Source organism: Amblyraja radiata, chromosome 18 (assembly GCF_010909765.2).
Source record: "Amblyraja radiata isolate CabotCenter1 chromosome 18, sAmbRad1.1.pri, whole genome shotgun sequence".
NCBI lineage: Eukaryota > Metazoa > Chordata > Chondrichthyes > Rajiformes > Rajidae > Amblyraja > Amblyraja radiata.
In genome coordinates, this window is record NC_045973.1 from 19,200,482 (window position 1) to 19,214,984 (window position 14,503).

At 44.7% G+C, this 14,503-nt stretch overlaps 1 protein-coding gene across 1 annotated transcript; it reads right to left on the reverse strand.

Annotated features, from left to right (window-relative positions):
* Positions 1 to 1,240: 1,240 nt before the first annotated feature.
* On the reverse strand, positions 1,241 to 5,574 carry bhlhe40 (basic helix-loop-helix family member e40). Its single transcript, XM_033036755.1, has 5 exons — positions 5,229 to 5,574; positions 5,060 to 5,126; positions 4,697 to 4,804; positions 3,680 to 3,803; positions 1,241 to 3,170 (listed from the first exon to the last, which is right to left on the reverse strand). The coding sequence occupies exons 1-5, from the start codon at positions 5,303 to 5,305 to the stop codon at positions 2,338 to 2,340; spliced, it is 1,209 nt and encodes a 402-aa protein (XP_032892646.1). The 5' UTR covers positions 5,306 to 5,574; the 3' UTR covers positions 1,241 to 2,337.
* Positions 5,575 to 14,503: the final 8,929 nt, after the last annotated feature.

Consider the following 14,503-nt stretch of genomic DNA (forward strand, 5'->3'; position numbering starts at 1 on the left):
CAGTAATATCCTCTTTCAATTGCATTGTCAGTTCTAAGTTTAATGTGAAATTAAATGTCACATTATTTATTGTGACAGAAAAGTAGAAACAGGCTGCCATAATCGCTTAAGAAGGAACTGCAGATGCTGGAAAATCGAAGGTAGACAAAAGTGTTGGAGAAACTCAGCGGGTGCAGCATCTGAAGAAGGGTTTCGGCCCAAAATGTTGCCTATTTCCTTCGCTCCATAGATGCTGCTGCACCCGCTGAGTTTCTCCAGCACTTTTGTCTACCTGCCATAATAGCTTGCTGGTGAACCCGTTGTTAGCAGACAACTCAAACCTAAAACTTCAATGAGGGCGGGGGGGGGGGGGGGGGGGGGGGGGGGAATTGGTGGGATACTTAAATACTTCTGATGGAATTCGGGCCTTGATGCCGCAGTTCTACCAGCTGCTTTATTTATTCTCCGTGATACCCGTGTGTTCCCATCATCCGATTTGATCCCACTCGATGCAGCAGGCATTTTTCGTTACATTAAAACATCCTCTGTGAAGTTCACACTGTTTTGTTGAGTGCCAGTACGCATAGTTATTTGAAAAGAAAAATCTGTGTTTCCACAATGCGAGTTTCATATAACACCATCAATGAACTCGGGACCTAGTAGCTGTGAGCCCAAACCCATATACCTTGCACATATACCACCCATATACCATGCACCCTTTTATCCACCCATCTTTACACTCCACTTGTCTCTGCTGGCACAGTAATGAGAACAATGAAATGCCACATTGCCTAAACAGCTGATTACTGAGATCTTTCTCAGGAGGCCAGGGATGACAGTGCAGTGATAAATTTAGCTGGCCTTCTTTCTGTAGCTTCAAATCCACTTTTTGTTCTCTTTCGTCTATACCACCCTTTGGCTTTTCTAAATCTATATTAGATTTTAAAATAGGAAACGGTCTATGCATATCAAATTAAATGATGTCAGCTGCCCTTTTAATGGCACCTAATTATGCAACGAGCTGCAAAGTGTCCATGACGAGGAGGGAAATATTAGCCCTGGGCACAAAATTTTTGCATTGCCTCAGTTACTGGTCTGTGTATGAATTTTTTTTAATGATTTGCCAACTCAATTATATAAATCAATATTTAACTGCTTAGACACAGATGCTGATGTATGTAATTTTTACTAATAATTTGCTTAATTGACGAGCGTGGATGCAATGGGAATGAGCTGCCACATTTTAATTGTACGTACAAAATTCCACAGGAAAAATATTTTATTAATCATATTTTTAAATGAATAGTAACATTTATGTATAAACAAAATATGTACAATACAATATTCCATCTGCTGTAAGTTTCCAAAAATAGTCTGTTTACCTCTCCCTATACAAAACTAATCTTCGTCTTTTTTTTCAAAACATTACATTCAACCTTCCCATATTATCTGCAATCCATTATTTACACAAATACAAGCATTTAACAGCAGATCTATATCGGATATCGGAACCTGAAAGGCAACATCTTTTACGAATGGCAAAGAAAATAAAAAGATTCATTATTTTTAAATACATCTTGTCAAAGTACTGTGCGTTAAACAGGCTATCCAATAATTACTTTGGCATTCTCAAAACCTTGACCAGCTCACCATTCACACTTAACACCTCAAAGTTTTCAGCAATTTCTCGCATGTCTCTCAAACAGCATGCTGGTGCGTTTAAAATACCACTTCATTCATCACTTGCTCACATTATGGTCATCGTTTCCACTCAACATCCTTTTTAAGAGCCTGCAAGGATAGCTACTACTGACTTTTATCAATCTTGCAAAAATACAGGTATATACAAGCAGTTACATCTAATATTTGGTGCTTTTAAACTGGGTGGGATCATTTAGCAGCATATCAGTGCTATAGGAAGGGCACAGGTCAGTTCCTTGGCTATTATTACAGCAGAAAGCTTAAGCAGCATCTATAATTTCACCATTTACATTCATTTCACAGACAGTGCGTATACACCTCTGAAACTCTATGAAAACTTTGGAGGTTTTGTTTAGCTGAAGAATAAGAACGGTGAAGGAAAGTTTATTTGTATTTTAATCCATTGCACTTCAAAGCCATTTTATGCAACGACTTCACATCTGAAGCAATCTGCTGACCTTTCCTATAACTGTGAATGAATTATGGTCTCCACAGCCATTTCGAATTGTTTACATTAACTGTCAGAAAATGGCATCAAATCTAAATGTAAACACTAACCAACCTGGGATTACATCATTTTCAAACTAGATTTAAATTGAGAGATTTTTTTTTCTGTAAACACACAAGATCAGTCAAAGTTTCGGTTACGAAAATAAATCAGTCTTTGGTTTCCAGGCTCAGGGACGGGACTTGTTTAGCGGCTTGAAGCAGAGCTGATGTGTCCATTGATGGGGAGATGGAGACTGGGGAAGCCCCCCTCTGAGAAATTAAGAGAGGGGAGAGTTTATCGGGGTGCATCAGCCCAGTCAGCGCGGCTGAAGCAGGGATCCCAGGGTACAAGACTGGCATGGACGTCGGGTACCAGCATTTCTCTAGCATTGGCATGTAGGCGGCAGCCGACGGTGGCAACAGGTAAAAAGGCACGCACAGTGGTGGTGGGTGATGGCCAAGGAAGCTGCTGCTCCCAGAGAGGTCGACGCTCATCATGCGCATGTCCTCCTCACGCGACAGCTCCATGCGAGCTTTCTTGATGGGGGGCTCCTCGTACTCTTGTTTAATGGAGACGATCCTCTCTGCCAGTGGGTGCTTCAACGCGTTTTCTCTCTCCGTGCCCCCCAGGTCATGCTTGGAGTCGCTTTTATCAGGCTCGCCGCCATACCCGCTGTCGGTGTCCGTGTCACTGCCACTCTGCTCGCTGCTGGTGGGACAAGTCCGCTGGATCACAGGCACACAGTTTTTGGCGGGTCCTTCAGCCCTGGATCTGAAATCTCCATCGAGGAATCGCACTGAGCTCTGCCCTAACCCATTAACGTATCCCCCTGTGTGAATGTCTGCTCCCATCTTCTGCAGGTGATTTACCAAGTGTGCAGGCTTCACCTCTCTCAGATTTTCATACTTTGCCAGGTATTGGAGCACCTCTTTGGCACACAATTGGAATCCAGACTGAAACATCTCATGATTAGACTCTGATGCCTTAGCTGTGTGTTCACCTAGAGAAGTGAAAGACAAATTTGCATTAAACACCTGACTACTTTTCTCACAAATAGACTAATCTTCAGTTGCAGCTGAGAATTGAGGTTTTTTTTTAAAGACTTTGGACTTCTTTCAGAAAAGATACTTCATTTGTTGCAGTAGATTATCTGTGGAATTAAGTAACTAGCAACTAGTTCACATTCCAGTGGACGTTAAAGTTGGCCCTCATCTTTTATTAAAAATGTTTTCCGGGGGATCTTGAAAGCATCAAAACATCTTAAGGGGAACATGCCAAATTAAATTATCACCATTTTGGACTGTGTCAATCATGTCACTATGACAACATGTTGCCACACTTGCACATCAAGATTGTAAAATCAGAATCAAAAGAAATCACAATTCTGCTAACATGTATGGAAAATTAAATTATTTGTAACCAAATCCAGTATTGCATTAATAAAGAGATAGCATGTTGTATTTATGAAAACAAAAATAGAATGGAAACACAGTTCCGATCTCTGCTTACCAATTTGTAAACCATTCTGCAAGGCGAGTATTTTCTGTTGCTGCTGTTCAATCAGGCCAGTTAATGCCTTCACATGTTTCAAGGTAAGTTCAAGAACCACAGCCTTTTCCAAATGCCCCAGAGTCTGAAATGGAAACAAGTGCATTATTAAAATTTACATTCAATTTTGTATTCTGCAGAAGAAAAAAAAATTGATAACACCCCGGGTAAGCTCCATTAACCCAGCAATGACTTTCCTAATATACATGTGTGAGAGATTCCTAATGATTATGACGAAACAAACGGAATCTAACTAGGTGACCTGTAATTAAATGAATAGTATCCCATCTTTCCAAACTTATATCATTCAGTGAATACAAAGTCCTGCGACTGAATAGGTATTAACCATTAAAAGCCCATATAGCTGTATAAACACGAACCACTAAAATCCCCTGTAACAAACAGCATCTTACCATTAACACCCCTATAATTAAGTGAATAACAACTAATAGTTATGCTAGTTTATTTTAAACGTTGAACCTACCACACCAGTGCCAGTTTTCTGAACAGAATATAACAGCGAGGTGCTGCATCCAGCAGATTTAAAAACTTTCCCCTGGCACCATTTTAACTGAATAATTGAACCCGTACTGCCAACGAACGACACTGCAGAAACTAACGAGGAACTCCCAGAAGTCTAACATAAGACTGTTGTCTCTCCCTCTCAACCCACCATCCAGAAACACAAGCAAACCCTCCCCCGACCTCCTCCCTGACCTCCCCCGACCCGAGCAAATGATTCTTTACTCAAACGCGGAATTTTGTATCTCTCCCATCCAAATTCTGAGCGCATTCTCTCTCTACATAAATAAACCTTCGGTTAACTTAAAGACAATACATTACTGGATAAATTCAGCGTTAAATAAACATCCCCCTCCCTCCCTCCTATATAAAAGATTGACGCGCAGCCAGGCGGCGCCTTTAACATTGAACCTTTAACGGTTATGCCAAAGCACGTTTAATTCCAATGTCTCTTACCGTCAGTTTCAGATGTTCGGGCAGCATGTCCTTTAACTGTGCAATGCATTCATTAATCCTGTCACGCCTTTTCTTTTCTATCAGTCGGTGTGGCAATTTATATGTTTCCTGTAATTAAAATAAAATTGGTTACCTTTCAGTTCAGATATATTAACAAGATCTGTCTAGTCTGGATGAGAAACCTTATGTAGATTCAACGCATAAAGAACCACTGTCCGCCAGCGACACAGCAACAGGGGGAAAATAGACACGATAACGGGGGGAATAAGGAGAAATGGTAACAGGGATAAAGCGACACAATAACAGAGAGATAACAATAACAAGGAGGAACAGCGGCAATGAATAAAGCAATATAATGAATACCTTGTTATCATCGCCTTTCTTTAGTCCCCTCTTAGTCTTATAAAGAAACATATGGGAGAATTCCATTCTGTGGAGTGAAAAGCAAAATTAGGATTTTTTTTCTTCATTTAAAAAGTCCCTTTTTTATATAAGATCAAATAACATTAGCAATTAAAATTGCGAAGCCTACCCTTGCATCTCGCTGTTTTCAAAAGTTGAGATTTTTGCCATCTGAGGGGGAGGCTGTGCGCTCGTGATTCTTTCCATTTCAGTAATTTTGACTCTTTCTGCCGCTGCTGTTTGTTGCCGGGGGTTTCCTTCCCTATCTCTGCCTCTCTGTCTGCCTTGCTGACTGATCAGTCGAGAGCTTGCTGCACCACACTTGCCTTTAATGAACGTGTGGGTGTTAGAGAGCTACGTGTTAAACCCTGTGACTCCAGGCACGTCTTTGCTCTTACAGTAAAAAAAAAAGAGCTCCAGTCACATGAGACTCACGTGTACAGGAGTCTGCTCACATCTCTTGCTCTCTCTCGCACTCTCTCTCCCTCTAATCCGTCTCTCCAAAACAAGTAGCGTTGGGGGTTGGGAACGGATCAAATGGTTTTTTTAAACTCAGGATGAGGATTCATCAAATTGTTGACCGGAATGCAGCATATACAATACATAATGATTAAAACAAACACAGCGACATTATATACCACGTCAGTGGGTATGACACCTTGATCGGCAGCCAATAGTTTTTATGAATTGATCATAATACCAGATGTCTGTGCTGGTTTGGGATATTGAACCAACCGCGCAGGCTTTTTTTTTGGGGGGGGGGGGGGTCACGTTTCCCTCTTAATAAAAATAATATGAAGAGGGTACTGTAATTGTGCCAGAGCCGGCCACTAACGGCGAATAAAAAAATCTTCGCGTTACTCTCCGAGCCCAAGGGAATCGGGCGCACAAAGTTGCCAAAGTGCAATTAAAACAAGCAATGTTAGTGGGTGTTGGACACGGGCTTATCTCACATACAACTCGCCCGCTTGCTATTAAGCAGTGTTTTTTTAAATTTCACCCCAGTTGCACTAATTACGAGCCAAGTCTTTTTATTTAACAGACGTGTCAGTTCAGGGTCGAGCGTGAACGGGGTTATTACAAGGTGCCCGACTGCGTCTGATAAAGCCCACCGACAGAGTCGGCGCACAGCGATGGAAGCTCAGTCTGCAGTCTGACCGCGGGGTCATGGAGCTGGCAAGCTCAGCGCCGCGGGGAACGTGAGAAATTATCATGAAATGTAATCAGACTCAGACAGTAAACAGGCCACTGCAGCCTCCCAGAAAGAGCCGTCTCGGGGAAACACCAAGGGACAGGTTCCCTCCTCCACGTCGCACCTTGCCGACTGCTCGGGGAGAACCTACTCGGTGTTATTTCAAGGGATTAGCGGGATTGAAGTGTGTTTATTCTACTTTGGAAACTGTTAGCTCAGAATTGCAAACTGAAACTCGCTTTAAACGCGAGGGGAGCGCCTATGGTGAAATGAGCCGGGTGTTGCATTAGGGTGGGTTTATGTGGAGGGAGTGATTGCATGGAGCGAATGGTTGAAGTGTTAGGTTTAAGGATGTTTGCTGCGTGCACGCCGGCTGTGCAGTCTGTTCCAGTTCCGCCCCGCCCAGCCCGCGGCGTGCGGGGTAACGCGAGGTCCCGCAGGCAGGCAGCAGGCAGCAGTTGCTGAGCTTGACCAGAAGGACGCAAACGTGACGGCAAAGACTGGAGGCGGCGCAGCAGCGCAGGACAACCTCCGCACCACATCAATAACACAGACGGGGATTTCAGAACATCTGCTCTCCCGAGCAAACACGTACAAAAGAAAAATCCCACAGGGGACTGAAAAGGGAGATGACTCTTAACCATTTAAAGACCGCACTGCGTCCGGTACTAATGGCAACAACGCCTTTCCCTTGTCCTTCCCGCTGACATTCATATTATGTTTATAAAGTTGGACTCTGAGCGGGTTAGCCCCGTTTTATGCCCCCCCCCCCCACCCCCCACCCCACACACACACACACACACACACACCCAAGACAGGTTATTTTGAAGGGACACAATAATCCGTAGTTTGAAATTCTCCAAAGTTGTTCATGTTGTGCTGGGATTTTTTTTCCCGAGCGACGGATATTTTGTATTGCAGATACACAGGCATTGTTTTAGGAAAGAGCTGCAGATTCTGGCTTACACCGAAGATAGACACAACATGCTGGAGTAACTCGGCGGGTCAGACAACATCTCTGGAGAGAAGGAATGGGTGACGTTTCGGGTCGAGATCCTTCGGACTGACACGTGTATTTACTGCTGTAGTCGGGGAGGACATACAGAAGTGGCAAAGGCAGCAGAGACAGTGTTTCACAACATTTACATTTAACGTTCACTCGCTCGCCCTGTTTGGCAATGGGGTGGGGAAATGGGCAGTTAACCACACGGACCACTGTGCCCCCGATTATTTCACAGCCTCTTGGGAAATCGGGGTAAATTGGCCATTTGGGCAGAGATGCGAATTTCCTCAACGCCCACACACAGACACCTATATAAGGACTAGTTGCGGCAGGGCTTCCGGTCCCTGCGATTTCACGCTGCAGTTACCACGAATTTTAGTCACGATCCCTGTTCTGGATGGGAACCAACAATTGCAGTGCGTCCGAGGTAGCCGGCTCCCATTGGCTGTGTGCACGGAGGTTTCGTCGCCTGACTTGCTGTTTCCAATTGCTTCATCCACTCAAACAGCCTTTACCACCCCGTTTATCATTAATAAAGTGGCGTTGTTAATGCCGATGATTATAAACGTTCCCGTCATTAGTATTTATTGTTGTTTGGAACGGTGTTTATGAGATTGTTTTTTAATCCCAGGAGAATCCTGGAGAGGTGTCAACCATCCATCCGTGCGTGTGTGTCATTCGCAGCAGGGCTCGGCCGCTGGTTGGGGCAAGTTCAGGGATCACACATTTATTCCACGCGGGGGAGAGAGACTTGGCTCATTCCAGGGCAATGCAGTGAACTCATTTCTCCCCGACCTTTTCCAAAGCCCCGCACATAATAATAATAATAATAATAATAATAATAATAATATATCTTTTATTGTCATTGCACGTCAGTGCAACGAGATTTAGTATGCAGCTCCACTGATGTACAAGAAAGGTAAATAAATACAATACATAAATAAACAAGCTGAATTGATTGACGTGACCATCTGAGGGAGACTGTCCAAAGGGGGTGGGTGGGGGGGGGGGCACTCATTAGGGCCGGTTCAGAGCCGCTATAGCTCTTGGGATAAAACTGTTCCTGAGTCTAGAGGTTCGGGCATAGAAGGCCTTGTAACGTCTGCCGGAGGGAAGTAGTTGAAACAGACCGTGGCAGGGGTGTGATGAGTCCTTATGGATGCTGAGGGCCTTCCTGAGGCACCGCGTGTGGTAGATGCCCTCCAAGGCTGGTAGCTCTGTCCCGATGATCCGCTGCGCTCTGTTGACGACACGCTGAAGAGCTCTCCTCTCCGCCTCCGTGCAGCTGAGATACCACACAGAGATGCCATACGTTAGTATGCTCTCTGTGGTGCAGCGGTAGAACGTTGTCAGCAGCTGTTGGTGCAGACCAGTCTTTTTTAATGTCCTCAGGAAGAACAGTCGTTGCTGTGCCTTCTTGACCAGCGCGGCGGTGTTTGTGGACCATGTGAGGTCTTCTGAAATGTGAGTGCCCAGAAACTTAAAGCTGGACACTCTCTCCACACTTTCTCCGTAAATGGAGATTGGGGCGTATTCTCCAGAATGGGACCTCCTGAAGTCAATAATCAGCTCCTTGGTCTTGGAGGTGTTTAGTGCCAAGTTGTTATTGGCGCACCAGTCCGCCAGGTTCTGCACCTCCGCTCTGTAGTTTGTTTCATCACCGTTGGTGATCAGCCCAATCACTGTTGTGTCGTCTGCAAACTTCACGATGGTGTTGGTGTCGAATGCAGGGACACAGTCGTGAGTGAAGAGGGAGTAGAGCATGGGGCTTAGTACACAACCCTGTGGTGTGCCGGTGCTCAGGGTGATGGTGGAGGACAGGTGCGGGCCCAGTCTCACTGCCTGCGGCAACTTCTCTCGTTAACAGATTTTCTCAATGTTGTCAGCTCCCGGCTCACATCACTCCGTGAAAAGTTTCCCAAATGGCACCCCCTTTTGAAAAATGTCACCCCAAAAGGCGTCCTGTCTGCATGCCAACGACCCCGGGTTCAATCCCGACCCCTAGTCATGTGTGTGTGACTGTTGTTTCGGTTCTCTCCTCCCTCCCCCTTTCCTACAGATTAATATGGGTAAACATGTTCCAGGGGTTAAAAAATAAAGAGAATGAGATTGTGAGTCGGTATGGAGTCGATGGGCCGAACCGGCTGCCATCAATATGGTGGAAGAAAGGTTGATTCCTTATCTCCCCACCACTGTACACGTTTACATTGTTCAAAACTATGTATGATCACGTTCTCACAAGCTTTAACTCGCTGTCAGTTCCGGGTAGTTGTGTTTCTCCCCAAACTCAATGGACAGAACTTTATGGGGGGTTTCCAACTGCAGTCGCCGGGGCCGCATGAAGCTGAAAATAGATCCGCTGGCCTGCGCAGTTGTGAACGTGCCTACAATCCCGTCTCCCATATTTCCCACTCGAGCAACTCCCCCTCCCCCTCTCCCCTCTCCCCTCCCCTCCTTTGGCACGGAACAGTGTTTTGCCTAACTCATGTTACTTTTATTATTTATTACACCTCACATCCAGCTTTCTGCTCGCAGCCCGGGTGCAACTGTTCACCGAAGTCCTGCGAAATGACATTTGCAAAAGGGATCACGGTTTTCTCTCTCTCTATCTCGCAATTTTAAAGTGTTGCAGACACAACAACGGGTTCCCTGCACAATTTTGCCGGTGCGTTTATTTAGGTGTAATGAAAGTGTTCGTTAATGAATGTCCCGATGTGCAGCACGGCGCCGTGTGTTTGGGATTCTAGACGCCCACTGCAAGATGCGCCTGCACTCGCACATTGTCGCCACGTGAAAGTCACATTTTGCAGCCACTCGTCAACATATCAATCATTGGAGTTACTGATTAACCGACAGATATTTCTTATCATTCAAGGAACTGCGCACTTTAATAAACATCGCTTTGCTGTCACCCTATTCATCTCCCCTTTTACAGTGGGTGCTTCAGGGTCTCGAAACGAAACATCACCCCTTTCTTCTCTCCAGAGATGCTGCCTTGTCCCGCTGAGTTACTCCAGCTTTTTGTGTCTGTCTTCGGTTCAAACCAGCATCTACAATCCCCTCTTACACATTAAGTGGGGAGGGTATTGGATTGTTACAGAGTCGAAGGGTCATGCTGCAGAGAAAGTGAATCGCCTACACACGGACGGACCTTCACCTTCAACTCACCCATTGACACTGGCCCCTTTTTTTTATTCTCCCCACATTCCCACCAACTCTCACCGGCACCTGCACTCCAGGGGGAAAGTAACTGGCCAACCGACCAGCACGCCTTCGGGGTGTGGGAGGATATCAGTCACAGCAGGACACAGAATGCTGGAGTAACTCAGCCGGTTCGGCAGCATCTCTGGTGAACATGGGCAGGTGGCGTTTGGGGTCGGAAGACCACGGGACAACAGGCGTTTGAGGAAGGGTCCCCACCCAAAACTCCACCTATCCCATGTTCTCCTGAGATGCAGCCTGACCCGCTGAGTTACTCCAACACTTGTGTCCTTGTGTGTAAATGAGCATCTGCAGTTCCTTGTGTCCACAGGAAATCAGAGCACCCGGAGGAAACCTAAGCGGCGCATCGACACGGACTGAGGTTCATAAATTCGAGGAGCAGAATTAGGCCATTCGGCCCAATCAAGTCTAATCTGCCATTCAATCATGGCCGATCTATCTTTCCCTCTCAACGCCATTCTCCTCTCTTCTCCCCATGGCCCCTGACACCCTTACCCTCACCCTCAAGGTCAGGAACCGCGGTCTCTGGAGCAGTGAGGCGGTGGCGCTACTGACTGGACCACCGTTGTCTTAGAATTATGTCCCCGCTGTTGCAAGGGGTCTAGTAATCATAACTCTAGGGGTGAAGTGTCTCCCCCCCACTTGCATAGTTAGCTCACGCCTCTATGTTACAACTGGAAAGGCTTATTTGACCACTGTCTGACAACTATTCAACAGCCGATTGTCGTTTTGAAGTACACAGTGAATATTGTGCCTGCAGGAATGATATATTCTGTCCTCAGTGAACAGAGGATGGATACTCTGTCCTCAGTGAATCTTCACCCCAAACAATCTCCAATAATAATGAGAGACACTATGTGATGAGATACTGTTTGCTTGGTTGAGTCTGTCAACTCCACCCAGCACATAACTATTCATATGAGGGTCAAGAGTGTCTTATTGCCATATGTCCCAGATAGATCAATGACATTCTTACTTGCAGCAGCACAACAGAATATGTAAACATAGCACACTGTAAACAACATAATAAACCAGAGAGAAAACAAGTTCAGTGTGTGTATCCTCCTGCACTCCAAGGAATAGAGTCATACCCTGCTCAATCTCTCCCTGTAGCTCAGACCCCGGGGTCCTGGCAACATCTCGTATATCTTCTCTGCACCACTCTGGCAATTTTTCACAATGAATGATTAATTAAAAAAATGGTTCTTCTAACACTGCAGCTGTCCAGGACGTTTTGGCCTAGATCTGTGTTCCTGGTTTGGAGTCCTTGAACTCAGGGGCGAGATCTACTAATGAGCTGCGGTTAATACTGGTGAAGAGCAATCATTTGGAAATGTAACACAAATCATAACAGTAAAATGTTTTCATTCTTTTGTCCATGAATTTACTTGCTACCTGTTCTGGTCTTCAGTTACTGATTCCTTCCAAGGAACATCAGAACGAGGGTTATTCCAGCATAAATGGAATATGATTGGACTATTTTCAACCTAGATCTGATAGAAAATATACAAGTGCGGAGTCAACTAATCTTTGTCTTCTTAACCAATGCTGTCCAACCTTCAGGGTGCTTCTTGTGGCTTCTGTATTTGCTTCAGACTGTCAGCATCAGAGGTACGGCTCTATTAGAGCAGCCTCATCTTTGAATTAGCAAGGTTGTGAGTTTTAGCATGTTCTGGGGACCCGAGTATAATGTGCATGTTGATGCATAGGAAGGAATATTGATGTTCCTGCACAGTACAAGAAATACCATAGTAGGATGTCATTCTTCTGATGAAAAAACAAGACCTCCCCAACTTTCTCAGGTGGACTTAAGTAGCAGAATTTGATGATAAAATGGTCTCGACCTGAAACGTCACCTATTCCTTTACTCTAGAGATGCTGCCTGACCCGCTGAGTTACTCCAGCATTTTGTGTATGTCTTCGGTGTAAACCAGTATCCGCTGTGCCTCACTACACATAGAAGTTAACATGTTATGTGGTCATTTGTCTGATCCCTCTACCGGAAAACTGGGTTGAGTGCATGTTGGGACATACTAAGGTGGTGAAGGGTCCTAAATTAATTCAGACGTTTTCTTCCATCGACAGTATTTTTATTTTCATGCAGAGCTGAAGAAATATCAGCCCTTGTTCCTTTCTCAGCTCTTGGCATTTCTGTCAAATCCCTCAATTAAATCAACACAGAAAATGTCCCAGAAACGAGGTGTGGGTGACTATTCATGGAGATGCAGGGAAGGCAGAGAAGAACATGAAACCTCAAATAAGTTAACCTTATATTTGTTTTGGTTGCTCCATGTTGACTTTATATTCTTGCCTGCCAACAGTTAACCAGTTAAACTGCTTATTTGCCTCGGCCACTTTTTTAATTTACATGTGTGGACATCAATTATTCAAATGATAGTTCCACAATATAATATCCCTGTGGTTAACTGCAGATTAATCTTGAAAAAGTTACTGATTATATTTTCAGTAGGGCCTTTATATTTCAAAGGGGAAAAACATCCACCAACTTTAAGAAATTAAAAACTTCTATATAATCTTTCATCACTATAGAACAAGGAACTGCGGATGCTGGTTTACAGAAAAGGACACAAAGTTCTGGAGTCACCAAGTAGATCAGGTAGCATCCCTGGAGAATGCAGATAGGTGATGTTTCGGATCGAGGCCCTTCTTAAGACAGCCCGAACCCAAAAGATCACCTATCCGCATTCTCCAAAGATGCTGACTGACATGCTGTGTTACTCTGGCACTTTGTGCCTTGTTGCAGTATGATTACTACTTGCTTTCTCCTACTATCATTCTACTGGGGTAATTTCTATGTAGATAGGTAAGCCGTTTTTATAAAGTAAGTAACAGATGCCCAACCAATCCCTTGAATAGAGCTCAGAAGGTAATAATAGGCGAGGAAGACTAACATTCTAAAGACTAAAGATAGACTAACATTCATATTTTGGTCTTGAATTGTTTTCCTAAGTTTGTTTCAGGATTTGTGCATTCCCTAGTTTGAATTGAATTGAATACATTTTATTAGTCAAGTATGTGTACATACAAGGAATTTGCCTTTGTGCTTTGCTCGCAAGTAACAACACAATATACAGTAGACAATAATATATATATATATATATATATATATAATTTAAACATGTGAAGGATGAAATAAAATACCAGAGTAAAAGGAGGCTACAGACTTTTGGCTGTTGAGTAGAGCTACTGCTCGTGGAAAAAAAGCTGTTTTATGTCTGGCTGTGGCGGCTTTGATGGTCCGGAGTCGCCTTCCAGAGGGAAGTGATTCAAAGAATTTGTGGCCAGGGTGAGAGGAGTCAGAGATGATCTTACCCGCTCGCTTCCTGGCCCTTGCAGTGCACAGTTTGTCGATGGGGGAAGGTTCCAGCCAATAACCTTCTCGGCTGATCGAATGATTCGCTGCAGCCTCTGGATGTCATAGTTGGTGGCTGAGCCAAACCAGACCATGATGGAGAAGGTGAGGACAGACTCTATGATGGCAGTATAAAACTGGACCATCATTGCCTGTGTCAGATTGTGTTTTCTCAGCTGGAAGTACATCCGCAGGAAGTACATTCTCTGTTGGACCTTTTTAACTGTGGAGTCGATGGTGGCCCCCCATTTTAGGTCCCTGGAGATGATGGTTCCAAATAACTTAAATTACTCCACAGATGTGGTGTTGTTGATCAGGGTGAGGGGGAGCCCTCCTAAAGTCTACAATCAATTCCACTGTCTTAAGAGCATTGAACTCCAGGTTGTTGTGATGGTACCAGGATGTCAGCTGTGTCACTTCCTATCTGTAGGCAGATTCCTCCCCATCCTGGATCAGTCCAATCAGGGTTGTGTCGGCCACAAACTTGAGAAGTTTGAGAGAAGAGTCTGTGGAGGTGCAGTCGTTGGTGTAGAGAGAGTAAAGGAGAGGGGAGAGTGCGGTACTCCTATGCTCAGGGTCAGCGGGTCCGAGATGTGCTTTCCCAGCCTCACATGC

Coding starts and splice junctions, on each gene's coding strand:
- bhlhe40 (XM_033036755.1), bottom strand. CDS start 5,305: ATGGAAAGAATCACGAGCGCACAGCCTCCCCCTCAGATGGCAAAAATC. Junction 3,804..4,696: donor CCGAACATCTGAAACTGACG/GTAAGAGACATT, acceptor TTTCCATTTCAG/ACTCTGGGGCATTTGGAAAA. Junction 3,171..3,679: donor GCAGAATGGTTTACAAATTG/GTAAGCAGAGAT, acceptor TCACTTCTCTAG/GTGAACACACAGCTAAGGCA.